Source organism: Opisthocomus hoazin, chromosome 9 (genome assembly GCF_030867145.1).
Source record: "Opisthocomus hoazin isolate bOpiHoa1 chromosome 9, bOpiHoa1.hap1, whole genome shotgun sequence".
NCBI classification, from domain to species: domain Eukaryota; kingdom Metazoa; phylum Chordata; class Aves; order Opisthocomiformes; family Opisthocomidae; genus Opisthocomus; species Opisthocomus hoazin.
The window spans coordinates 44923961-44950979 of NC_134422.1; the positions used below are offsets into that span (position 1 = coordinate 44923961).

Sequence of the window (27019 nt, forward strand, 5' to 3'; positions counted from 1 at the left end):
AGTCAAAATGATCCTGTAATCTCAGTGATTAGCTCAATACATTTCTCTTGTTGCTGCTGTCATTGTTGTACAAAGTGCCAGTGATTATTTTTGGCCGTGTTATCTGTGTTTTGGATTAACCAGGGCATGCTAAAATAATCTTTTTTTATACTTTAAACAATCATTTTTTGTTGTTAGGACCTTATTTTACATCATACATCCATTTTTTTCAACAACAACTATTTAAAATGGGATAAGCATTTGTAGACTAATTTTCATATTTTTATTATTATCCATGTTGTGGTTTTGTTCCAAGGCACCCTATTTCAGTACGATTCTGAATAGCTAAGGGGCAACTATTTCTTGCTTAAAGTTGAATGCTAACTACTGTTGGCTCACTTAATGCAGTTCAGTCTTAACACAGAAATAAAATTTTTTTCAGAAGTAGTTTGCACTGAGTTACTTCACTGGCTTTCAAGACATGAAATGAAAATTCTGGCATGATTGTAAATGCAAAAAAAATATGAACGCTAGACCTAACTTTAAGCATAAATTTAAGCCTGTTAAAGTTAAGTTTAATCTAAATGCATGTTTATATGTGTGGCTAGATCTGGATACATGATGAATAGCCATCTTGTTAATAACACTTCTTTTTTTGACTGAAATTTGACTTTTCTTCTGTTGATTTAGAACCAGCAGAGCAGTCCGTCTTATTCTGAGCCGAGGGGATGATATGTTGATCACTGGTGGCCGACATCCTTTCACTGGTAAATATAAAGTGAGTGCCACAAGATTTCAGTGAAAAATTACCTGCCCATATTCTGTGAAGAAGTATTTCGGTGTTACTGGTTAGTATTTATTCTATTCATGAAACAGAGTATAATCAATTCAATTTTAAAACAAAACTGCTAGCCAGGAAACCAGGAGATAAAGTTGCTGTAGAGCACTTTGCTTCTACCTGTACCTCTGCAGGGTTTTGTTTTGGATTTTTTCCTAGTCTTTTCATGTTTTTTTTCCTTTCACAGCTCTTTCTGGGAACTGGAAGCCATACTAGCTCAGACTTCTTCTGCAGAGGTTTATTTTAAACCGTCCGTATGGTTTTGTTCACACAAAGGAGTAGCTAGCTTTTCACAAAAACAGTGTCATACAGGAAAACTCACCCTATGGAGGAAATTGGTCTCTTCCCTGCTCATGCACTGTCATCAGTGATAACTATTCATTAGGATGATTTCTGCCACCTTTTCCATCTCTACTATATAGGTATAGTAGGAGAGGTTTTATAAGATGCTTCCCTAAAGTTGAAAATGAGCTGTTGCTCATGTTGAGAATTCAAAAACTATTAGTGGCAACAGGCGGAGAGAGAGATGTGAGCTAAAGATAACATTTCTTCATTAAGAAAAATAAATGTCATACTCCATCTGCCAGGCACTGTTCTTACAGTCGGAGTAGGATTTGACTTTGTCTGCAGTGAACATTCCTAGATGACACACTTATCGGCCATCTCGGGCAATGCTAAGGAAGCCACTGGGCTTCCCTGCTGCTTCCTTTCCCGATGGGCTAATGTTGCTTGTTACATGCTGTACCTATACAGGTCGCAAATGCCAGGTGAGAAAGCCAATATCTTAGGAACATTCTTTCTTTCTCTATTGCCCTTCTATAGTTTCAGTGAATGCTGACCAGAAGTTAATAGTTCAGTATGACCCTAATTGTGTGAGTTGCATTCATTCTCAAAATATACAAGCACTGAAGAAATAAATGAATGCCAAAATCTGAATAGGTTATTCTTGGTCCTTTTAGGTTGGCTTCATGAATGATGGTAGGATCAGAGCTGTGGATGCCAAATATTACATTAATGGAGGATGCACCCCTGATGAATCTGTCCTGGTAAGAATTTTATGAGCTGACAAATCTTATAACATGGAGGTATCGTTAGCTGGAAAATGATGAAGGCCAAATTCCCTTGCACGTGTATGGTTAATCACATAGCCTTTCAATGTAGGGACTGTGGGTTGCTGGAAAATCTCTACATCTAGTAGTTTAACCTTTCCGTATTCAGTTCAGTGAAGCACTATACTACTTTTTGATATTTTCCTACTCATTCGCTTCGTGAATGGTTTTTCAGGCTTATATTCGCACTATAAACATGTCAACTTAACAATGTATTCCTTTTAAAATACATAGCACCTGCATTTGTGCCTGACTAAAGCTTTATGGCTACGAGGCTCGAAAGACCTTTCTTAGCCTTCAGAAAATTCATGGTGATGGTTGTCCTGTTTCTCTCTCTATGCATTTCTGTACTGGGTCTGTGTTTATTGTGCTGTATACCTCAGTTCCTCACTTACAGGTCTGCAAGGTATAAAATGTTGCTTGCTTTGGTATCGGTCACTAGCTATTTGTGTTTGCGTAGGCTATTTTAGCTGTAACTGAAATGTTTGTTGAGGTTACTACCCTTCATCTGCTTGTCATTGCACCGCCTATGAGTATTTTCTGCACTCTGAAATCTGTCAGTGTAGCTGCCCACACTATTGCTGCCTGACCTGGTTCTGAAAAATAACCTGGGTTAGAAAAATATCCATGATTGAAAGCATGTACGTTAATGCAGATCACATGTCAGAGCCATCGTAAGTTCATGTGCTACAATGATACAGTGAAGCTGGTGGACCTAGAATTGAAGGCAGTGCTAAACAGCTGAGTAACCTTTCCACCCAGCTCACTGGAGCTGGAACAGCACATGCAACAGCCTAACTCTCTAACATCACTCCCTAATTAATTAGATCATTAACGAGTGGTCTAGCTGTGTGATGCCATTTGATTCTATTAGTATAGCATTAATAATTCAACACTTTTAAAAGGAGAAATGGGTTTATTGGAAATAAAATTATAAGGTTTACCAAACTTACAGTTCAGGTTTTTTTCTGGTCCAATATGACTTCTCTGTGTGTTCCCAAGACGGTATTTTGGGATTTATTCTTTCTTTAGAGCGGACCTTTTTCTATGGGAGTCTAGCCTCAGCGAGAGACAGGATGCTTGATGCTCATCATAATAAAGACTGGTCTTGCAGCACGGGAGTTGAATACCAGTAATCTATGCTTATCTTAGTTATTGTTCAGACAACAATTAATAATGTGTTTTAACTCTCTGTGATTGCATCAGGATTAGAACAGACATTTCTGGGAAGAACTCGGGCATAGCTAAGAGTTGTATTATAACAATATATTGTATTCACTCTGGTTTATCAATAACCGTATTACAACTGATCAGCCTCATACACATACTTTCTCTGAAGTCCACAAAAGTTGTGATCATAATAAAAAAACCTCAAATATGACTCTTTTTTTTCTATTCTGCAAATAACATTTCAACTTATATTTCCTAGGTGAAAAGGTAGCATTATATAGCATTATTTGTATGCACAGTTATTAAAGCAAAACTATCTTCAGTTGTTTCTATGCAGAAATGTTTTGATGTTTACTCTTTAAAGCTCAGTGGGAACAATAGGAATACAGGCTTAAATTTGTCATTCTCAGAAATCTACTTAACATTGAAGAAAGCAAGTGGCCTCTTCATGAGGCACCAAAACATTTATTTATTTTGATAGTGACTCCTAGAGCCTATCTAGGATACCTCCATTTGAGATTATCTAGTACGGGATTTTCCTTTTCTTGTGTTTTTGTGTTTGTCGTGCGAAATCTCTAAAAGAAGAACCTAAGAACCATAAGACGCTGTAGACTGCAGTACATACACTTTTTGGCAGAAGTAAACCTTAACTGTGAATTTCCATGGGATGTGATAATTTGGAATGCTTTAATCGGTTCCTTTCATAGCTCTTATTGCTGTAAATCTAGTCTGCCTATTTCTAGTTCTGTGTGGCTTTTGGTGTCAAAGTAGGAGCAAAATGAAACAGTATCTGTTACATCCTTAACTACTGACCAGCAGTCAACTACTAGTAATATCAGCGATATTATTTTAATATTCTGTGAATATCAAAAAAGAACTGAAAACTAATATGCTGCATGAGAAATGTAGGAGTGAAGTCTGTATGTGTGTAAGAGTATTTTTACTACAAGTGATTGACAGAAATCCAATTTTAAAGCTACTTGTTTGAAGTTAATGTCTTTATATGAGATCAGGAATATTTAACTGTGAATTTGAAAGCAGCACTGTTCTGACATTTAACTATACCTGTTTGTCCCCTACCTCAGGTAGCAGAAGTATGCTTACTGAAAATGGACAATGCATACAAGATTCCCAACCTGAGATGCTGGGCTTACGCCTGCAAAACAAACCTGCCATCAAACACAGCATTCCGAGGGTTTGGCTTTCCCCAGTCAGCACTGGTGACAGAAACTTGGATAACAGGAGTTGCAGATAAAACTGGCTTATCACCAGAAAAGGTGACAAAATGAAGGCATCTTCTCTCCTGAAATAAAGTCTATGCAGCTGGAAAGTTAAAACCCTTTAGATTAGCTCAACTGCTTGAACAAATATTTTCTAAGTCAAACATAATTTGTGCTAAAATTCATATTTTTTTAATGGTTGTTGAATGAAAAAACTGAACAAACCTTGTAATTGTTAAAAAAACATAGAGTAATCTTCTTGACATCTACTAGTCCCCCCAAATGGTCAGTCTGCCTTTAACAGGATTGTGTGATAGCTGTTAATTTTATTATTTCAGATTAGGGAAATAAATATGTATAAGGAGAACGAGGAGACACACTTCAAACAAAAGCTTGATCCGCAAAACTTAATACGGTGTTGGAATGAATGCATGGAGAAATCTGCGTACTACAGTAGGAAAACAGCTGTCAGTGAATTTAACAAACAAAATTACTGGAAGAAAAAAGGGATTGCCATTGTACCGATGAAGTTTCCGTTTGGACTAGGCACACGTTATCTTTCTCAGGTTAGTTTGTGAACAAGTGAGCTAAGCTTTTTATCCATAGAAGGTTGCAATTACTCTACCTTAAGATACAAAACAAATGGTTATTCCCTGAAGGCTGTGCTAGCTTCTAGCTCTCTTCAAGCTTAGATCAAAGTTGTTTGGTTTTCAGGACCCAGGCAGCTTAGACCCTGCCTACTTAAAGGCCAGTCCCATCTCTTGTGATGCGTTATTGGTATAGATGAGTTGAACACTTTCATGAGAAGTTTTTGAGGACTGATGGTCAAATGTGCATTGGAAAAGTAAACCATTCTAGAAATAGCTCTGAGCTTACTTTTTCTGACCAGGGGGGTACTATGGGATGCTGTTCTTAAAGACTTAACCCTTTGATGTCATCAAAGACTAAGTTTAAGGAAGAAAAGACAGACAAGAGTATTTTTGGTCTTTGTATTTTGTTTAATGTAGATTCCAGTGCTTCTGGAATAGACAGATTTTTATCAATTGAAAATTAATTGACTGGCTTGTATTCTATCAAACTGTCTGTCTCTGTTCAAGGCTAAAGCCATAGGACCTTTGTAGTCTACAGTGCTACTTCCAGCTGAGTCCAGGAGAAAAATCTCGTCTAGAACCTTCCTGCTGTGTCTAATGCTGACAGCCTGCCCAACCTATGCTGTTGAAAAACCTCTGTCCAAAGGCTGTCGAACATTGGTGAGGGAGAAAATGGAACTTGCAGCAATTTGCATGTATAGCCACTAGTGAGGGAGGTACTCCAGCTTCTTTTGGAGCCATTCAGCTACTGTTGCCAGTTGTACATTTATTTCAGAATCTAGCAACAGAAAAAACAGACCTCCAAGGATTTGTATCTTTTTCACTTGAAGCTGATTACAGAGGAAGAGTAGGGACTAGCATCCCAAATTTTACCTTCTATTCAAAAGCATGAAACAGATAAATTGAAATACACTTCAAAACTGTGTCTGTCTTTCTTGATTCATCAGTTCATCACAATATACAGCACATTTCTCACTAGTTTAATCTTGATTCTGTTTTTCTTTTTCAGGCTGCTGCTCTGGTTCATATTTATACTGATGGGTCTGTGCTTCTGACACATGGTGGAATTGAAATGGGGCAGGGTATTCATACAAAGATGATCCAGGTAACAAATGATCCAGGAAAATATTACCTTGCGCTTTATCTGTCATGCAGGTAAACAGCGTGAAGGTTTTCTTCTGGGTTAGTTATTGTACTAGTAGGGCAGTTTCTTTATCAGCATAGCCACAGCTTCTTTGCATTGATAGAGTCAGAAAGCAAAGATGCCTTCATTTAGAGTCACAGAGACAGCAGGAAGAAAAACAGATTATTTGGTTTTTATTCTTGCAGTGGTATGCGAAGAGGCTTATTAGAAATAAGAGCTTTTGGGGGGCTGATCCCATAAAACTCATGGTAAAAAAAGACAGTATACAGGTTAGTATACAGTCCAGATGATATTAGTATTATCGTAGTTGTTTAATGGATAATTGAGAGACAGATCCGTAAAGATATTTATCAAGTCAATGAAAGCTTGGGTTATGGGCCTGCATAATTTGCACTAAGTCATACAGGATATAAGCAGCAAAATCAAGAACCAAATTTTGGACACCAGAGTCTTCATCCAGAGTTTAAGTACAGCTAAAACATTGCCCTTCTTTTCTTTTTCTTTGTACTGACAAACTGGGCAGGGTGATTTCAGCTGGAGGTTGGAAGAGGAATTGCTAAAACTTCATCTTTCCTTGTATTGTTGACACCTAGCAAGTACTGGGGAACTGTTGTAGTGTTAGAATGTTTCCAAAACAGAGAAGAATACCTTGTTCTTCCTGAAACAGGTTGCTAGTCGGGAATTGAAGATCCCCATGTCGTGTATTCACTTCTGTGAAACGAGCACAACAACAGTTCCTAATGCGTGTGCCTCAGCAGGATCTGCAGGGACAGATGTCAACGGCATGGCTGTGAAGGTAGAGAGCAGTAATTATTTTAACAAAACAACCTATCTCTCATGGTATTTAATGCCTGCCACACTTTAGGCATTAGTGATCCCATAGAAATGAAGCCTGAGATGACCGGAGATTGCCAAGAAACATGAGTTGTTGACAGTTTCTCAGTAATGGTGCTTATGAGTTTGCAGAACATGATCTGAACTTTCCCCAAAAGGCTTTTATGTTTGACAAAATCCTTGTTTCATCTAAGAAACTAACTAGTCCCATACAAATCTTGTATCTTGTTCCTGTTCTAAATCTACTGATTCATGCAGATTCCAGCCCTTGTAGCTTAACGCTTTGTAAGGTTTGTGCCTATGCTGTTAAAATGACACCTCCTACCATACTTTATCAAACCAAGATGGTAGTAAAGCATATGCTAATTAAGTACTAACTAGAACATATCTTGAATAGTACCAAACATATCTGTGTTAATTTTGTGTTATATTCTCCTGACTTCTCACCAGGATGCTTGCCAAACTCTTCTGAAACGCCTGCAGCCCATCATTGATAAGAACCCGAAAGGGACCTGGAAGGATTGGGTAAGACATGTGAATCTTACCAAATGGGTAGTCGCATTCGGAGGCACTGAAGTTTTTAATGTACGAAAGGTATCAGCTTGTGCAATAACATGACCCACCCCAGCTTACCCTCAGACAAGCTGTTGATAAAAAATTGTCAAGGTATGTGCACGGTGTCAGTCTTCCTACATGGCTGTTCTTTATTTTTACCAAATCAATAAAGAGAAGCCTTGTCAACTTCTTCCTTCAATCTCTCCCCCATATGCGGTATATTACGGAACTGGAAAAAAGGTAGCGGGAATCCTTGCTCCCATTGCTCTAATATGTAACTAATGTTATAATTAATGCAGTAGAATAGTACAGAAGTAGTGCTAAAGCCATTTATAGAAATGACCCCTGTCTGGTGCCCACTTTAAAATGGAATAGAATTTTAGGGCTAGAAACTGAATTTTCTTAACTAAAAGCTTTCTGCTATAATATCAAGTGTTTTTATAAAAGTATGGCTGAGAATCTAGTCCTATATATTGACATGTTAAAAGAAAACCTGTTTGTTATGTCTTCTTATCCAGCAGTGTTTGTTACATACGGCCTAATGAAAAGGACAATCTCTGCCTCGAGGCATTTGCAGATCCAGTACATGAGGGTGTTTCTTCTCAAGTGATTAAATACTATAAAAAGTGCAAAAATGTAAATGCTTTCTTGGCAGTAGTAATTCCTAGCAACAGCAAATAATGTTGGAATACATGTGGTAGCTTAATAACTGACAGCTAAGTATGCAGAGATAAAATGCAGTTCTCCTCTAATAGGTGCCAAATTAATTTGGATAATTCAGACACACACAAAATATTAGCAGAGATGGCTGACCTAAGAAAGAATGTTAATATATGCAGAGAAGTAATTTTTCATCTTGCAAAGTCAGTAAATTACAATTATTTAAAAAACCTAAAAAAATACCCTAACACTTGTTAACTGAGTAAACCGAACATGAGACTCACTGAAAGGGATTGGATTTAGGACTTCATACTGTCATTTTTACCACTGGTGGAAGAACACCGCAAAAAGCATTTCAATTGTCAACTGTCATTTTTATGCAAATAGGTCATGCAGATCTCTTATCTCAGTGATTTATCAACCAGATCTGTTCAGTGACAGAGGGACCCATTTCTATTAAACCTGAGCAGAAAAATTGAGCAGGGCCCTTTTTGACTATGGCATTACCAGTAATAAAGATTCTGCAAGAACACCACTGTTGACAGGTCTGTTCCTTATTGTATTGCCGAAAGAATTAGATTGTTTGTCCAAAGGGGCTTTAGTTCTACAGTATTAGGCACCATAGGCAGCTAAAGACGTTTAACTCAGCTGTCTGTCTTTCTTTACATTTTGTTGCAGTTTGGGTTTTAATTAAATATATGTGAATAAGTAAATATATGTAAAGTAACTAAATATATGTGTGCTGAGTTCCTTCCTGACTCCTTCCTTGGTTTACCACAAACACTCCTGTATTTTACAGGTCAAAGAAGCTTTTGAACAGAGTGTGAGTCTTTCAGCTACTGGGTACTTTAGGTAATACATTTTTGTTCTTCAAAAATCCATAGGTTAGGCCAGGACTGATTTCTGAAGAGAAACAATGCCGTGAAGAGACGATCTTGTCTGGTAGTTCTTTCTAATGGCTCAGCTTATATTTTTTGTAATTCTTTGATATATGGGGTCAAAACTGATCCTAGTTTTGGAGTCCTTGTTTTGACCTCTTCTGGAGCCTTAGAAAATTCCCATCGTATATACTCTTAGATATGGATTTATTCACAACAGCATGCTATTGTAGGACACAGTAATCTTAAACGTAATCCCCACTGCGCTCTTTCAGTGCAGTCTTGTGGTCCTTTCTCTTTGAATTCTTTCACAGTGTTACAAGGTCTCTTGTAAATTATCCTTTCATAGTTTTTCTAAATTCCCTTATATGCTATTACCTTAAATTTGTATTCTGTACTTGATTACAATGTTTTTATTAGTATATTTCTTGGATTATGCTGGTTATAGACTCTCCTATTCTGAAATAGCTTGATCGTCTGCTAAATTTTATATGAATACCAGAAACTGCTAGTGCTCTGTATGATTTCATGGAACTTAACTGCTGGCATTCTGACCTGTTACTTAAGATTTCACTTGAGGTAGTTTAAAACTTTCATGTGCTCATCTGCTTTGTTATGATGCAAGCATTCATTAATTTTCTTCTTGTGGACTTTGTTTCCTCCATCAGAGGTTACACTGAAAGTATGGATTGGGAGAAAGGGGAAGGACAGCCATTCACATATTTTCTTTATGGAGCTGCTTGTTCAGAGGTTGAAATTAACTGTCTGACAGGAGATCACAAGGTAATAACAGTGTGTCATGGAAGTTTTGTAAATAATGTGAATGAGGTTTGTTTATAGAACTAGATGCTTTAACAACCATTCAGGTTTTGCATTGTTGCCTGTCTTCACATGATAGTAAATATATCAACAGTGTAAATGCAAATTACAGGTGGAGCAGAATGAAAGCTGTGCAGTGTTAACCAGCTTTTGGCACATCTGTATAAATGCCATGTGAGTTCACCTTTTGGGTTATGGCAGACATCTGGCACGTTCTTTGCTTGTTCTCTCCCTGTTTGCAGCAAACAAATTACAGCAGAGCTGAATAGTGTATTTCCAGGCTTTTGACCATCTAGACGGCTAAATGTCATAGCCTGCTGATCATATGCCCTTTATCCATATTTATGTGGGGATTTCGTTGTGCAATGGGAAAAATCTGGCAGGGCTGTCTGGCTAAAGTTCTGTTAAAGTCGAGACAAACCCATTTTGCTTGTAATGGGGTATTGGAAATTACTCTTATGTATGTGGAGGGGCCTCTATGTTAGCATGTATTATTCCACTGAATACCGACTCTAACCTGCGTTATATTCTGATGCCGCCGCTCCATGCATCTTTCTCAGTAAAATGCATTTGAATTTTATTGACAGAACCTCAGAACAGACATTGTTATGGACATTGGATGCAGCATAAATCCAGCTGTGGATATAGGACAGGTATGTGCCAAGAATTTTCTGCTGTCTTACGTCTGTTACACCGATAGCCTTATCTGAAGTGAAGGTTACCTCACTAATTCAGGAAACGTTAATTTCTTACTAGATCATATTAGAAGGTCCTTTACTTGTAGACTTGCCCCATTTGGGTCAGTGTCAGAGCTCTGTAGATGTTAATGAAACTTGAATTTTATCTGTGATGCCAACCTGTAGTACTTCCTGTTTGTATATATGCCCGCTCTCTGCTGGACTTAATCCCTGTTTGTGATCTACGGTCTCCAAGTTGTCCTGTTGTTTGACCTGCCTTCCCCATTTGATAGTAGGGAAACACCTCTCTTCGTTGCAGGATGGTCCACAGATCTCATCATCACAAAAGCATTTGTCTCTACCTGGTATGAGAGAGGAGTGTGAAAGTGTCTCCTGTCACAATAGCCGCAAAATGTTGAAAAATCCTATTAGGCAAACAGGAAAGAAAATGGTCTTCTAACAGCTAGTGATACAAATCAGTTCTTGCCAAAGTTTTACCCATTTTACCAACCAAGAGACTGTAAATACTATTTCTTTTTGTATTTAAAGATTGAAGGTGCCTTTGTTCAAGGCATTGGACTGTACACAATGGAGGAATTGAAGTACTCTCCAGAAGGAGTCCTCTATACTCGGGGTCCAGATCAGTATAAGATCCCTGCTGTTTGTGATATTCCGGAACAGTTTAGCGTTTCCCTGCTGTCATCTTCCCAAAATCCTTATGCCATCTATGCATCCAAGGTAAGCAAACCATCATAGGGCCTGATTCTTAGATCCCACAACAACCAGAGAAATTACTCTGATATAAAATATATCTAAATTTTCAGTTCCTCTTCTTTGGCATTTCAAACAAGTGACCAAAAAATCATTTTATTTATGACATCAGGGAAGCTAATATGAAAAGATACAATGCGGGATATTGCTGCATATCTTTCATGGTTGGCAAGTAGTAACTTTAGGGTTTCGTTAGCAGACCGTACACAGAAGCTACAAGATGAATATGAAACCATACTTTTAAAATGTGGCGCTAAACTGAAGGGTTAGAATAAAGATAACAAAGAAATTGATGGAGAAATCATAATGACAATGAGAGTGTGTAGTTTACTTGTGTGTGTTATGCAATAAGAAATAGGACTATATGTGTGTATTTATATGAGAGATTAGCTCAGGTATTCAGTTGGTATAATCATTGCTTCAATTTACACGAGCAAATAGTCTAGCCAGTAGCATATAAGTAGTAATGGTAAATCAAGATAAAGGTAATTCTGCAAAAATTCAACTGTTTCAAGTATTAGGTGTGCTTTTAGAATACAGAAAAATAAAACAGCATGACAGGAGGAAGAAGAGTATTTTAAGGCAAAAGTTACTCAAGAAAAATTGGTCCTTTAAAATTATTTAAAGCTGTCTCATTGGTACATAACTAGAAAAGTATTTGTTTGAAAAAAGTATCATCTAGGTGAAGGAGTTACATAGTTGATTTGAAGCTGATCTAGAGAGCTGATACTAATATTTCTCTTCAAACAGAACTTTTATCCTTTTCTGTGAACTTAACCTCCTGTAAGTAACTCTAAATTCACTGTAAGAAGGTGTGAATCTATTTTCATGCAGCATGTTTGGGGAAGACATTTGGTTCTCAGTTTTTATCAAGGAGATAAGTAACATTCAATTGCAATATGCCAATCCAACCCAGATTAAAATGTTCAATACCATAGCACTGAGAGAACTGTGGAATAAGGGTGGATATTGACCTATCCTTGAGATAAGGAACAAATGTAAAGCTTATGTCAGAACCAGTGAGAGGATGTCACACCCACTGAGATCGGTGGTGTTTGTCTGCAGGGAATTATCATGAGTTCAGGCTTTGTTTCTTAGTTGTACTTGGGTTTGGATTATTTTAATTTTATCTGCCAGTTATTCTAAATTTCAGTTTAGCAATGAGCCAAGAAGATTCTAAAATCAATAGCCAATATTTGAAATCAACATTTTTAGCTCCCTGAAAGCAGCTACCATCAGAAGACTTTGTGTGATCTAAGCCTGCTTCTGCTAAATCTAAGAGAAACTTCCTTACTGAAGGGCAAAACACTCTGAGTCACTGACTTCTAAGCTTTTTAGTTGATACTGATATGGCATGTAGTCCTCTCATTTCATCCATCCAAACCTACACCTATTTGACTTCTTTCTTTTTTAATTTTTCAGGGGATAGGTGAGGCAGGACTTTTCTTGGGATGCTCTGTGTTCTTTGCTTTGAGAGATGCAGTAAACAGTGTGAGGACTGAAAGAGGACTGAAAAAGAGCTTTGCACCGAACAGCCCTCTGACTGCTGAACAAATACGGGCAGGCTGCGTGGATGACTTTACTGAGATGGTAATAGGAAGGTGGGGGAAGGTTCGGTTTAAGTATCTCTGGGCAGAAGTGTGTACCGCTTTTGGCACCCTTGCATGGTGGGGTGGCGAATAATGTCTCCAGTTGGTCATGCTTTGTATACAGCAATATCATATGGCTCCCTCCTTTGAAGGCTGCTTGTAATTCAAATGTCTGGTAATAGGTCTCATGCACGAAAGTTACTCCAACAAATGCCATTCAAGCATTGTATTGGAATTGCCCTGATTTTTGTATAACCCTTTTTTTCCTTTGAATGTTACATAATGTTTACAGTCTCCTCTTTCCCTGAAACCTCCTCCTTTCATCAGTCCCACAAATGATTAAATAGCTCTTCTTACCAACATGCAGTGGATACTAGATCAGCCTCCAAGCATCTTCAGTCCTCTTCCAGGTGTTTTCCACCAGTGACTTCCACTCTGACACTGTCACCTCATTCTGGGACTCTTTGCTATGCCCAGTACTCTTTGGAAGAATAATAATTAACTTGGAGCTAGCAGAAGGATATAGAAGAAAACCAAAAGAGACAATACACTTCTTGTAATGCTGATCCTTTATATTCTGTGTTTTCTGTAACTCTTCATTGTAGTTCCCGCTGCTATTACAATTCTTTTTCTGTGTAAGTTTTTATTTAGTTTTTCAGCACCTGTGAAGCAAAGTCCTTGTCAGTACTGTGCCCTGAACATCTGAGGCTCTGCCATGGAAACTCTTGAGCTCCCACTCACAGATCACTCCCATAGAGTTTCTGTGGTCGTGGCAGGGCATCATTTGCCCCCATATCAATAAGTTCATGGGCTTCCTGTCATCGCAGGAGCTTGTGGGAGGCAAGGTCCACCAGTGCAGAGACCATGCTTCTCCATCCCTGTTTGGCCCTGACCCCAGTTATCACTGACTTTCCTTCCAGCCATCTTCCATAGGTATCTCCTGTAGAACACCCTGCTGAGCGATTTGGAGGCACCTGATAAGGGCAGTATTGCAAGCTTGCCAATCAAATGATATTAACAAGTCACTCTTAATTTCTTGCTTGTTCTCTTAGATGACAAACAATGAATATGCTTCCTCCGATCCTTGGACCATATCAGTGTGAATGACAAACCAGAGTGCACAAGACCTGAACGGAATGGAATGGAATGAAAAACTGATTTACTGCTCCAATACATACTAATCAACACACAGATAAATATATTTTCCATTTTCTCATTTTCACAATAGAATCAGCTACCAAAAATATGCACATTACATCATCTATACTCATCTTCATTCTCCATCCAGTATATTCATTACAGTACTTTGCTTAAATTATTGCATTTAATTGCTAGAAATACATTTCCTTCATTTGAAGCATACATATTCAACAAGAAAGATGTGCTGAACAGCTCAGCTCAAATGTTGCAGGAGAAGAAAATTAGGATGAAGTATAAAGCTACATTAGATACCTTGCTGCCATTTACTACACTTAACAACTTCATATGATAAATGATTTTTTTTAATGGCTTCAGATAATTTTCTAATTTACATTTGAGTCTTGTAGTGGACTGTGAGTGCAGAGATTTCTGTCTCTTGAAGAATTAGAACCTTGTTTGTTGGATTCAGTCCCTTTTTCATCAGAAGTGATGCTATGACTGGTAGTAAAGCTGCTTTAGATTCTTTTGGCACAGGCGTCTTTGTGTTAAAAACATGCAAGAAACAAGAGTTACGATTTTATTTTACTGTGCCAGGCAAATTGCTATGGCTTACCTACATATATAGGAGATGAATTTTATCCCAAAAGTTGGAAGAGTCAGTTGTGATTTCCCTCGGAAGCTTTCTTTTTCTTATGGAGCAAGCCAAAAGCCTCTGAACTTAATGGGAAAATTCACATGGAGTTCGGTGTGCTTTGAATAGGAGACTGGATGAACCTGTCTCTGGAAGGGACTCTTAAGCAGTGCTTAATCCTGTGCTCAGGACTATATTGAGCAATGAATGTACAGTTAAGAGCTTTCTCCCACTCTTGGCCACTCCTGTGATAAAAAGATAGAAAAAAAATGAAGTGAGATCAAACGATGATCTTCAAAGATCAGTCATCTGATGCTGCCTAGGTTGTAGTAGGTTTAGACCAGACCCAAGTAGTAGCAGCTGGAGAAAACAGGAAAATAAAAACCAGCACTCTATTAAATGATAACAAATTCTGGTGATATTAAAATTGAAGTATGTAAATATTTGTAACCTGAGACCAAGAAATCACATAGAATATAGCAAAGGTAATAGATTATGAAAGCTCCAGCCGCGGTGTTCAGATTTCAGCATCAGAATCCACAATATTGAACTGAGAACTTCAGCCTTTCCTCCTCTTGAAGTGCAAAGCTGAGATTTCAGTTCCGAATGTGTGTGCATGTGCACACGCACACATAAAAACACAGGAAAGCTCCCTGGGATTTGGGGCTTTGATCTGGGATACATCCTGACATGGAGAAAACACATCACTGTTTAGTGAGTCTACAGAAGTCACCCAAGGTAGCACCTGAGGGATTGCAGCAGGTTCTTTGATAAGAGCACAGAACTGGAAAACTAGGTAGGTTGTACATTCAAAGTGTGGTTTCAGTGAACCTCTGCATCAGCTATTCCTTGCTGAACATGCTGATTGCTCTTCTAGTTACTCATAGGTCAGATTGCTCCAGAACCATGAAGACTGCCAAAATAAATGGCTCTAATTTGTTTGACATGTCGGCCTGCAGTCTCTTATTATTTCACTGCTCCTCAGTTTTCCACACATTATTTTCTCTGCTTGCCTTCCATCCCTTTCATGACAGAAATCAGTTTAGTAGGTCAAACTATTTTTGCATTGGCCATTAAGATATGAAATCTTTATTGTTTCAATGTGTTTGTCTCTCTGTAGCAACTACAAGTAGGTGAAATTCAGTTGCTTAAACATAGGCGTCTAGTACCACTTTTAGATGTCATAAGACAGTAGAAATATAGGAAAGCACAGAACTGGAAGATCTGATATAGCAACTGGGGGGCAAGGAGGTTATAGCAAATCATCTGAAGTGGCACTAGAAGTGTGGTTTAGGCAGCTGAGCCCCATTGGTTTTTACTTGAACGTCAATGAAAGAAATTAAATGCTGCCATAACTAGTTTTTCTGATTTGAAACATCTTAGTTTCACTGCATGGGCTTGTTAATGACAGCTCACGCCACCACACGTCGATAACAGCCCCAAAACATGGGTAAATCCTGGGATATGCTGAAGCAGGGAGCATATAGGTCTGTTAAACTGGGGGAAGGTGCATTGTCTGTTGTTCTCCTACGTACCTATGCACAGGTGCTGTTTAGTTCCAGAGAAGTCAAACCTTGTAAAAAATCGTGGTCCAGCCCTTGCAGGCAATGTGTCCTCACCTGCAGTGCTGAGGTGTTTGCACTCCAGGGATTTATCATGTTCTAGACCTGCACTTTGTTTTGCTGCAGTGCAGATGACACATCTGCTTGTCAGTATTTCTCAGTTATTGTTAACAAAGATTCCTCCCTATCTGTTCTTTCTACTTCTCCATTTTAGTTCACTGTCCCAATTTTTCAGTTTTTTTCCTCCATTTTTTTCCACAGTAGCTGCAGTGGGGTCCAAGGGAGGGGGTGATGTGCCATGGGGCTGGGGCCATGGCCCCTGTTCTGGATGGGCTCCAGCTGTGGGCCGGGGCTGCCCTGGTGGGACCTGTGAGGTGAGGATGGGACTGGGCCAAGGTGTTAAAAAGGCTGCAGGTGAGGATGGGGCCGGTCCTGCTGTGCCAAGGGGCTCAGGCTGGGGAGGGGGCTGCCCTGGCACGACTGCCTGCAGGAGCTGGCTGAGGAGCGAGGTGAAGGGGGTTCGGCAGGTAGCTGCCTCCGGCAAGAAACAGCCAGTCCCCATGGCAAGGAAGGATCACTCCCAGCCATCCCTGACAGTGCACCACCAGTACACAGCTCCGGGAGCTCCCTGCTTCCATCAGCTGCACGTGTGAGCTGCCATGCATCCGGGAAGCCTCGTGGGAGAGAAGCATCGAGGCACCCGCCGCATGCTCCTGGGTGGATGAGGGTCCGGCAGCCGGCACAGCGGAGGAGGAAGGTGGCAGAGGCAAAGAGAGAAGCCTTGGGGCAGTGACGGTCTCCTGCCAGGGCCGGGAGCTGTGGTGAGTTGTGCATCTGGGCCCAGCCCTGTTGCGCTTCTCCAGATCTCTGCCTGCCTCCATCTCCTTTTCAGGCTCTCTGACTCCCTGAAGTGTTTTTGCTCTTCTGTCAACACTGCCCTGTATCTTGTCGCCTTCTACATTTCGTTTCTGTGTCTCTCCCTTTCTGGCTCCCCACCCGTTACTGTTTCATCTTCCCACACAGCCTTCTTCCCCCTTCCTTGGGAAAACTGCAGTTCTAGGTCTCCCTCTACCCAGCGACCTGTGTCTGGTTTTGGTGACACCCCCCCCCCTCCCCGCTCTGCACTGTGTACCTCCTCCCGTGTCCTTTCTCCAGGACTGTCTGTCAGGCTCCCTCTCCTGATGTTTAACTTCTTACCCTTATGGCCAGTACTTTGTCGCTTTCTGAATTGTCTCCCTACATCTACATTTAACCAGTTCCCTGTCTGTGGGGTTTATCTCTTCCTGCCTGTCCTCTACTTCATCACTTTTAAAATTTTGCTTCATCTATTTACTTTGCTGAGCCTATTTTAATTTTTTTCCCCTCTCTGTTCACCCTTTTGCTTTTGAGATTTTTCTCACTATGTCAACTTTTACCCAGTTTGCTGTCTTTATTTTTTGATTTTTCCTGTCTGTCCCTTACCACATCACTTTCAAAATTCCTTTTTTGTGTCTACTTTTATGAAGCTGCTAATCCCTATTTTTATTTGTTCTTTGTCGGTCACGTACCCCCTTGGTTTTAAAGTCATTATGAAGTTTGCTGTCCCTATTTTTAGATTTTTTTTTCTTTATTTCCCTTCCTCTGTCTACTTTTATCACGTTTGCTGTGTTTGTTAATTTTTTTCTTCTCTTTGCACCATGGTCTTTTAAATTTTCTTTCAGCATCTCTATTTTAATTGACAGTCCCTATTTTTAAATGTTTTTCCTTTATTTCCCTAATCCCTGTTGTTTTTAAAATTTTCTACTGTTATCCCATTCGCTGGATTTATTTCTTCTCTTTCCTTAGTTCCTTCTCTTTTCAGATTCTCTATGTCTCTGTTTAGTTTGCTGCCCTGTTTGCTATATTTTCCCTTTATTTCCCTAATCTCCATGGTTTTTATATTTTCTACTTTCATCTCGTTTGCTGCCTTTATTTTTGAATTATTTTTTTCTCGTTTTTCCTTAGTGCCGTTGCTTTTTTAGATTTTCTTCCTCTCTCCGTTTTAGCTCACCGTCGCTACTGGTTAATTTGTGGCACGCGACGCAGCTCAACGCGTTTTGCGCTGCCGCCGCGCTCGCTGCTGCCCGACGCGCCGGCACCGCGCGGAACCGCAGCAGCGCCGGAGCCGCCCCCTGGCCGCAATGCGGTACTGCAGCCCGGCGCTCCTCGCAGGGTCTGGCCCCTCCGGCGCGCCGTCGGCTCGTGGCGCATGCGCGGTGCGGCGGAGTAGCATGGCGGCGGGCTGGTGTCGGGTGCCGGGGCGGCGGGGGAGCAGAGAGGCCAGCGGTGAGGCGCGGGCTCCTCGCCGGCGGGTGCGGGGGTGAGTGGTGGCTGCCCGAGGGTGGTGGGACGGGAAGCTTGGAGCCGCCCGCTGCGGCAGGCTGCAGGAGGCGAGCCGGGTGCGGGCAGCCCCGGGGCCAGAGGCGGGAGGTGACGGAAGGGAAGGGGAGAAGGAGGCGGGCACCCCCCCCCCCCCCCCCAAGTCGGCAGCGCTCCCCCGGCCCCGCTCGCCCCGCGCAGCCGCCCCCAGCTGCAGCACGTCCCCTGAAGCCTGTCCCGGAGCGCCCGGCCTCCCCCAAGGCCCGTGGTGCGGGCGGCACGCTGGCCCTGGAGCGTGCGTCGGCCTCCCTGAACGCGGTCGCCGCTGCTTGTTTGTGTGTGGCAGGGGCCGCGCTGAGGACGCGTTTGTCCGTTCGTGCCCTGGGGATGCCGTTGGCTCCGCCCGCTCCAGGCTTGTGTGGGCTGCGTGTGCCGGGCCTCGCTGTGCTGGCGGCGTGGGGGCGAAAAGGGAGAGGCGGGGCGCTGAGTGGCTGCGGACAGGAGGTGGCGCGGCTGAAGCTGGAGAGTCCCGAGAAGGCTTAAGAAGAAGAAGAAATGGAAGGCCACCTGGCTGGCAGCTGCCTGGCGCTGCGGGTGAGGAAGGCTCCCTCTTGGTAGCCCGCAGCAGGCCAGGCCGCCAGCGTGCCCCGCAGGGTCTGTATGTGTCACCAGCAGCAGCATGGTACGGTTGTGGAGCGCGCGAGCGCGGCTACGTGCGTAGGGAGCCTTGTCTCGTAAGAGCTGCGAGACATGGACGTTTTCTCTTAGGTGGGGGACAGCCAAGCGACTGGAGTTACGGAAGAGGAATGGAGGAGAGCAGGACAGAGAAGCGTCTGAAGCGGCAGAGTCTCCCGGGAGCGCGGAGAGCGAGAGCTGCGGTGAGTGGCGGGCCCTCGGGGCCCTGTCGCCCCTCTTCTGCGTCCCGAGCTGTCCCCTGGATCCTTATTTCTCCCACGCTGCTGTGATTTTTTTTTTTTTTTCGTTTTCCTTTCCCTGTACCTCCCGTCTTCTGTCTGTGTTTGTGTTCTGCTCCCTCTCCCTCTTTTTCTCCTTTCAGAATTTCTCTAGCCGGCTCCCTGTCTCTATTTCTCTGTCCTGCTGGCTGTCCGGTCGTTTCTTGCTGTACCTCCCTGTCCAGCCGGCTCTCTTTTTGCTCTCCCTTTTTGCCTTTCTCTCCTTCTCTGTCCTGCTTCATGGCCCTTTCTTCTCTTTCTCTCCCTCTCTGTTCTCTAGCCCCTTGCTGGTTTGTTTTGGGGTTTCCCTGCACACACGCCCCCCGCCCCTTTCTTGGTCTCTTTGTCTAGATCTGACCCTTTCTTTGTTTCTCGGTCCCTTTTTTCCTGTTCACTGTCCTTTTTCTCTCTTTGTCTGTGTCCCCTGCGCTCCGTTGCCATCTTTATCTCTCCTTTCTTCTTCATCTCCTCCCCCTGCCCCCGTCTCTCTCTCCCTCTTTCGCGCTCACCGGCCCTACATTTTCGTGCTCCGTCTCTGCAAGGCTCCTCGTCCCTGTTTTTCTTGATTTCTCTACCTCTCTGGCGTTTCCTTTCGACCCTTCTTTCTCTCTGAGCTCCTCGGTCTTCTCCCTTGTCTTATTTTCCTCTTCCTAGTGCTCTGCCCTTCTCCCCATCGCTTATTTTCTCTCTCCGTTTCTCTGCCCTGCTCCCCCTCCCTCTTTCTCTTTCTCCGTCCCCCTCTGCTGCTCCACAGCAGTGTTTTTCCTTTCTCCGGCTCTCTGACCTGCTCCCCACCCCCCTGCCCCCTTTTTCTCTCTGTCATTCTTCCTGCTTCCCTGGACCTCTCTCTCTGCAATCTCGAGTCCTACTCCCTGTTTGTATCCCACTGTCCTGGTCCCCATCCCTCTCTTTGCCTCTCTATCCCTTTGTCCCTGTTTTTTCTTTCTCCGTCTCTCTGTCCTGCTGCCTAGTTCTGTCTGGTTCCCTTTCTGTTTGCTGGGTTGTTTTTTTTTTTCTCTCTTCATTCTTCTGCTTTGCTCTGTGTTCCCTCCCTCTCACTCCCGCAGCGTCCTGCTGTGTGTTACCTGTCCTTCTCCCTCTTGATATTTTTGCTCTTGCTCTGTCCCTCTGTCCTGCTGCCTGGAAGTAATTTTTTCTTCTCTGCATTTCTGTTCTTCTGACCGTGGCTGTTTTTTCATTCTCCACCTCTCTCTCTCCTGCTCGCCAGCCTCGCCTTTCTCTCCCTGACGTTCTTTCCTCTTCCCAGTCCCTCTGCTTTTGTGTATCCTTGCACTCCACTCCCTCTGTCTCGCTCTGTCACGCTGTCTTGCTCCCCATCCCTCCCTTTCCTTTCTACCCTTCCGATGTCTGTGTCCCCCAAGCCCCCTTTGTACGTGTCCCTGTCAACACCCTTCTGTCACTCTTCTTCCCTTGCTGCTCTTGCTCTTTTTCTCTCTCTTCCTCTGTGCTGCGGCCCATCGCTGTTTTTAACTCCTCCATCCCTTTGTCCCGCTCCCTGTCCTTGTCAGTTTTGCCCTGTGCTCCAGGCTTTCCTTGTTTTCTGCATCTCTGTCCTTTTCCCCGTACCCTTTTTCTCTCTGCTCCTCAGTCCTTCTGCCTCGTCTTGTTTTTCTCTTTCTGCCGTCCCTCTCTTTTTGTCTGTGACCCTCTGTGCTCTTCTCCTTCTCCCTCTCAGTTTGCGGTTGTCTTATGTGTCCCCCTCTCTGTCTCTCTCTTCTGCTGTCCTGCTCCCCAGCCCCGTTATTTATTGCTTCACCCCTCGGTCTTGCTCTCAGTCCCTGTTTTATCTCGTGCTCTGCCTCGCTGCCGTTCTCTCTGTTGCTCTCGTTTGCTGTCTGTCCCAGCGTCCTGCTCCCTGTTGCGCTCTCTGTTTCACAGTCTGGCGTTGTGTCCCTCACCTGTTTTCTCTCTCACTCTGTCCTTCCTCCTGGCTTTTCCTTGTCCCTCTGGCCTCTTACTCGTCGCTACTTTTTTCTTCCTTTCTCTACCTCTCTGCCTCTGCCCTGTCGCTCTCTGCAATGTTTCTTTCTCCATCTGTGCCCCCCTCCCTGTCCCTTTTCTCTTGTTCTCTCTGTCCTCCATCCTCCCCGTAACTCTTTGTCTGTGTATCTCCATAGTGCTGCCTGTCCCTTTGTTTCTCGCTATATGCCCCTGTCCAGCTTGCTGTCCCGTTGTTCTCCTCTGTCCTGAACCGTGGCCTTTTCTATCATCCTGCAGCCCATCACCGATTTTACTTTCTCCACCTCTTTGGCCTGATCTGTGTGTCTCCTGCCCCCGTCCATCTGGCTTGTTCGCTCTACTTGTGTCTCCCTCCAGTGTTCTTTATTCCTCCGATTCAGTTTCTCTCTTGATCCGTCAGTTCTGCTGCCCGCTCGTCGTTCTCTGTCTCTCTCTCTTTCCCTCTGTGCTGTTCCTGCGCGTAGCGCGCGAGCAAGCGAGGCTACGTGCCTAGGGATCCTTGTCTCGTAAGAGCTGCGAGACATGGACGTTTTCTCTTAGGTGGGGGACAGCCAAGTGACCGGAGTTACGGAAGAGGAATGGAGGAGAGCAGGACAGAGAAGCGTCTGAAGCGGCAGAGTCTCCCGGGAGCGCGGAGAGCGAGAGCTGCGGTGAGTGGCGGGCCCTCGGGGCCCTGTCGCCCCTCTTCTGCGTCCCGGGCCCTCCCCTGGATCCTTCTCTCTCCCACGCTGCTGTGATTTTTTTTTTTTTTTTCTTTTTCCTTTTGTTTTCCTTTCCCTGTACCTCCCGTCTTCTGTCTGTGTTTGTGTTCTGCTCCCTCTCCCTCTTTTTCTCCCTTCAGAATTTCTCTAGCCGGCTCCCTGTCTCTATTTCTCTGTCCTGCTGGCTGTCCGGTCGTTTCTTGCTGTACCTCCCTGTCCAGCCGGCTCTCTTTTTGCTCTCCCTTTTTGCCTTTCTCTCCTTCTCTGTCCTGCTTCATGGCCCTTTCTTCTCTTTCTCTCCCTCTCTGTTCTCTAGCCCCTTGCTGGTTTGTTTTGGGGTTTCCCTGCACACACGCCCCCCGCCCCTTTCTTGGTCTCTTTGTCTAGATCTGACCCTTTCTTTGTTTCTCGGTCCCTTTTTTCCTGTTCACTGTCCTTTTTCTCTCTCTGTCTGTGTGTCCTGCGCTCCGTTGCTATCTTTATCTCTCCTTTCTTCTTCATCTCCTCCCCCTGCCCCCGTCTCTCTCTCCCTCTTTCGCGCTCACCGGCCCTACATTTTCGTGCTCCGTCTCTGCAAGGCTCCTCGTCCCTGTTTTTCTTGATTTCTCTACCTCTCTGGCGTTTCCTTTCGACCCTTCTTTCTCTCTGAGCTCCTCGGTCTTCTCCCTTGTCTTATTTTCCTCTTCCTAGTGCTCTGCCCTTCTCCCCATCGCTTATTTTCTCTCTCCGTTTCTCTGCCCTGCTCCCCGTCCCTCTCTTTCTTTCTCCGTCCCCCTCTGCTGCTCCACAGCAGTGTTTTTCCTTTCTCCGGCTCTCTGACCCGCTCCCCGCCCACCCAGGTTGACCGTCCCAGGTTTTGTTGTGCGTCTCCATCCTGCCGCTGTCCTGATCTATCCTTTTGCGCCCTTCTCTTTCTGTCTCTTTTCGTGTGTCCCCGCTGCTTTTTTTCCCATCTCTGTCCAGCTCCCTGTCCCTTTCCTTTTTCCTCTTGCTGTCCTTTTGCCCTGCTTCCTCTTGCTGTTTTTTCTGCCTTTCTCTCTCTGCGCCATTCCCTCTCCCATCCTTTCTTTCTCTATCCCCCTGTGCAGCTCGCTGTCCCTTGTTTCCTTTCTCTCTTCCTCGGTATTTTTTTTCTTTCTCCATACCTCTCTCCCGCTGCCCGTCACGGTCGCATTTCTCCCCCCAATGCTGTCCTGCTCTGTCCCTTTTCTCTCTCTCTGTCATTTTGTCCTGCTCCCTGTGTTTGTTTTTTAATTCCTCCCTCAGGGTCCCTCAGCCCGGTGCTGTTTTTTCCCTTCTCCGCCTCTCTCTCCTGCTGCCCAGCTGAGGCTTTTCCCCCTCCGTCTCTGTCCTGCTCCCCCGTCTCTTACTTGTGCCTGTCTTTCACTTTGTCCTGCCTCCTCGTCCCCTTTTTCTCTCTCAGTATCACCTTGTCCCGCTCCCTGTCCCTGTCTTTCTCTGACAATCTGTCCCGCTCCTTGTCCTTCTCTTTCCCTTTGCTGTTATTCCCCGTCCTTGTTCTGGCCTTTCTTCCTTCTCTTTCTGTCCTACTGCCCCAGTGCCTCTTTTTCCACCGCTGTCCTGCTCCCTGGCCCTTGTTTCCTCTCGCCGTCCCTCTGTCCTGCTTCCTGTCCCCAGTTTTTCTGTCTCTCTTTCTCGATGCTGCTGCCTGTCCGGTCGTTTCTTGCTGTACCTGCCTGTGCAGCCGGCTCTCCCTTTTTGCCTTTCTCTCCTTCTCTTCCTGCTTCCCGGCCCGTTCTTGTCTTCCTCTCTGTCTGTCCTCTATCCCCTTGCTGGTTTGTGTTGGGGTTCCAACCCTGACCACCCACCCCCTTCTTCGTCTGACCCTTTCTTTGTTTCTTAGTACGTTTCTTCCTGTTGCCTGTCCTTTTTCTCTCTCTGTCAGTGTGTCCTGCACTGCGTGGGACGGTGGTGGGAGGCTGAAAAAGGGTGGGAAGCTGGGGGGGCGGAGTGGAGGCTGGAAAGAGGTAGGAGGTTGCAGAGGGGTGGGAAGCTGAATTAAGTAGAGGCCAGCAAAATGGGAGGTAGGAGGCTATCGAGGGGTGGGAGGCTGGGGGGGGGGGGGGGGGGGGCCGAGGAGGGGGGAGTAGAGGCCAGAAAAAAAAGGAGGCCGGAAAGGGGTGGGAGGCTGCAGAGGGGTGGGAGGCTGGGGGCGAGAGTAGAGGCCAGAAAAAAAGGGAGGCCGGAAAGGGGTGGGAGGCTGCAGAGGGGTGGGAGGCTGGGGGCGAGAGTAGAGGCCAGAAAAAAAGGGAGGCCGGAAAGGAGTGGGAGGCTGCAGAGGGGTGGGAGGCTGGGGGCGAGAGTAGAGGCCAGAAAAAAAAGGAGGCCGGGGGGTGCGAGTAGAGGCCAGAAAGGCCCTTTTCTTGTGGCTTCTTCCCTGTCTTTATCTCTCTTTCCTGCCTTGTTTACTCCTCTGATTCAAGTTCTCTCTCGATCCGTGTGTTCTGCTTCCCACTCATCATATTCTCTCTTTTTCTCTGTCCTGTTCCTGCATATAGTGTGCAGTGAGGCTTCTTGTCTAGGAAGCCACGTCTCGTATGAGCTCTAAGACAGCCACATGCATTTTCTCTCAGGTGGAGGAGAGCCAAACGATTGGAGTTGCGGAAGAAGAAGGGAAGAGAGAAGGAGAGAGAAACATCTGAAGTGTCAGAGTCTCCCGGCAGCACCGAGAGTGAGAGCTGCGGTGAGTCCTGGGCCCTCGGGGCCCTGTCACCCCTCTTCTGCATCCTGGGCCCTCCCCGGCTCCCTCTCTTTCCCCCACTGCTACGACTACTTTTTTTTCTGCTCTTGTGTACCTTCTTTCTCCATCTGTCTCTGACTTGTCCCCATCTTTGAAGTCCTCCCTCTTTCTGCCCTGCAGCCCGTGGCATTTTTTTCCTTCTTCCCCTCTTTCTGTTCAGCTCCCGGTTACTAGTTTTGCTTTCCTCCTACTCTGTAGCCTGTCAGTACTTTTGCTGTCTTTGGTGCTCTCTGTCTGGCTCCTCGTCCCTTGATTCGAGGCCTTCCTTCTCGGCTCCGTAGCACGTCACAGATCTACTGCTTTCTCCATGTCTATTCTATTCTGTTTCCTCATCTCTCTTTGTCCAGGTCCCTGCCGCTATTCTTTTTTCCTCTGTCATGCTGCAGGGTTTTTTTTTGCATCTCCTTCCTGCTCCCCGTTCTTCATTTTCGGTCTGTGTCCTGCTCCCTCTTCTTCTTTCTGCTGCCGCTCTTCCTCTCTTGCTGCTGCTTCTTTCTCCATCTCTGTGGGACTGCCTGTCCCCATCCTTCTCTCGCTGCTCCTTTCCCTGCTTCGTGCTTTCTCGTTCCACCGCCGCTGTCCAGCCACCTGTCACTTTTCTCCTCTCTTGTAGTGGCCTGCACCCTGCTCCTCATTTTTGGCAGCCTCTGCCGAGCAGCGCGTCGCTCCGGGAGGCGACGGACGGACTGTTCGCCGCTGGAGCAACGGGCGCAGCTGCGGGAAGGAGTGCCGAGGTGTCGGAGGGGCAGAGGGAGCGTCGGGGGCCGCGAGCCCCGGAGCAGAGCGGCTCCCGGGACTGGCTGGGTGCGTGACTGAGTAAAGACCTGCGGTCCCTTTTGCCCTCGCGGCTGCGTTTGTGCTTGGTTTGCACGGGACGAGGGGCTGCGCCAGAGGCCAGGGGAGGAGGGGACGGGCTGTGGGGCTGGGGCGACGGCCCCCTGTTCCTGCCGGGCTCCATCCGTGGGCCGGGGCCGGGGGAGCCCCAGGTGCGGGCAGCGGGTCTGATGGCGACGGCCCCTCCCTCTGCAGGTGGAGGGCCCGGTGCTGCCGTGGCCCGGGTGGCCGTGGAGGGGCCGGTACGATCGCTGCTGCCACCCGGTGATCAAAGTTCGGTACTGGCGTCTCGGGCGGCGCCAATGCGCGGTGGCGCCGTGTCCAAGGGCTCGCTGCTGCCACCCGGTGAGCAAAGTTCGGTACTGCGGCTCGTGTGGCGCCGTGTCCAAGAGCTCGCTGCTGCCACCCGGTGAGCAAAGTTCCGTACTGCCGCTCGGGTGGCGCAGGTGCTTTGCGCGCTGGTTGGAGCCGTGCCCTGTGTGTCCGGCGCTGCAATAAGGAACGCCTGCCTGCTTGCTGAAGTGCCCAAAGGGCTTCAGAGAGTCTTTGTGTTTGCCCAATGACGGCATCGTGGACTCCAGCCGTGGGCCGGGGCCGGGGGAGCCCCAGGTGCGGGCAGCGGGTCTGATGGCGACGGCCCCTCCCTCTGCCGGTGGAGGGCCTGGTGCTGCCGTGCCCCGGGTAGCTGTGGAGGACCCGATGCGAGCCGAAGGAGGAGCGGAGCCATAGCCGGGTTGCGGCTGCAGTGAGGGAGAAGGTGAGCGCGGGGTATGGGGGGGGGGGGTTGGATGGAGCGGCGGGTCCCGGGGAAAAGCGCCCGGGAGGGCGGGGTCCGTGTCGGGGGCAAGGAGCGGCGGGGGTGCGGCGCCGTGTCGGAGCCGCGAGTCGGGGTCTGCTCGGAGCCGGAGCCGGCGCTCGGCGCCACCCCCCGCTCGGCACCGCCCCCGCTGGGCACCGCCCCCGCTGGGCGCCGTGGCCGCCCCCGCCCCCGCTGGCGCCGCCCCCGCCCCCGCTGGCGCCGCCCCCGCCCCCGCTGGCGCCGCCCCCGCCCCCGCTGGCGCCGCCCCCGCCCCCGCTGGCGCCGCCCCCGCCCCCGCTGGCGCCGCCCCCGCCCCCGCTGGCGCCGCCCCCGCCCCCGCTGGCGCCGCCCCCGCCCCCGCTGGCGCCGCCCCCGCCCCCGCTGGCGCCGCCCCCGCCCCCGCTGGCGCCGCCCCCGCCCCCGCTGGCGCCGCCCCCGCCCCCGCTGGCGCCGCCCCCGCCCCCGCTGGCGCCGCCCCCGCCCCCGCT

The 27019-nt window shown here is 46.1% G+C and overlaps 2 protein-coding genes across 4 annotated transcripts in view; both read left to right on the plus strand.

The window, feature by feature from the left end:
- The window catches only part of AOX1 (aldehyde oxidase 1), a 54269-nt gene extending 38721 nt beyond the window's left edge, over positions 1-15548 (plus strand). For 2 of the 3 annotated variants that reach the window (XM_075430447.1, XM_075430445.1), the window contains exons 23-35: positions 670-757; positions 1777-1863; positions 4182-4373; positions 4655-4882; positions 5916-6011; positions 6718-6846; positions 7335-7409; positions 8899-8951; positions 9646-9760; positions 10384-10449; positions 11023-11211; positions 12667-12834; positions 13886-15548. In XM_075430447.1, coding sequence (XP_075286562.1) covers positions 670-757; positions 1777-1863; positions 4182-4373; positions 4655-4882; positions 5916-6011; positions 6718-6846; positions 7335-7409; positions 8899-8951; positions 9646-9760; positions 10384-10449; positions 11023-11211; positions 12667-12834; positions 13886-13936 — 1537 coding nt within the window. In that variant the 3' untranslated portion in view covers positions 13937-15548. Of the gene's footprint in view, positions 1-669; positions 758-1776; positions 1864-4181; positions 4374-4654; positions 4883-5915; positions 6012-6717; positions 6847-7334; positions 7410-8898; positions 8952-9645; positions 9761-10383; positions 10450-11022; positions 11212-12666; positions 12846-13885 lie in introns of all 3 variants that reach the window. The other variant, XM_075430446.1, reaches the window with a different exon arrangement.
- A 930-nt stretch (positions 15549-16478) lies between these two features.
- Positions 16479-27019, plus strand: part of LOC142362457 (uncharacterized) — a 98808-nt gene continuing 88267 nt past the window's right edge. The window contains exons 1-8 of the mRNA XM_075431090.1: positions 16479-16540; positions 16808-16987; positions 18191-18330; positions 18594-19185; positions 19272-19381; positions 21977-22086; positions 24732-24841; positions 25512-26489. Of these exons, the coding sequence (XP_075287205.1) occupies positions 16479-16540; positions 16808-16987; positions 18191-18330; positions 18594-19185; positions 19272-19381; positions 21977-22086; positions 24732-24800 (1263 nt within the window). The 3' untranslated portion in view covers positions 24801-24841; positions 25512-26489. The remainder of the gene's footprint in view (positions 16541-16807; positions 16988-18190; positions 18331-18593; positions 19186-19271; positions 19382-21976; positions 22087-24731; positions 24842-25511; positions 26490-27019) is intronic.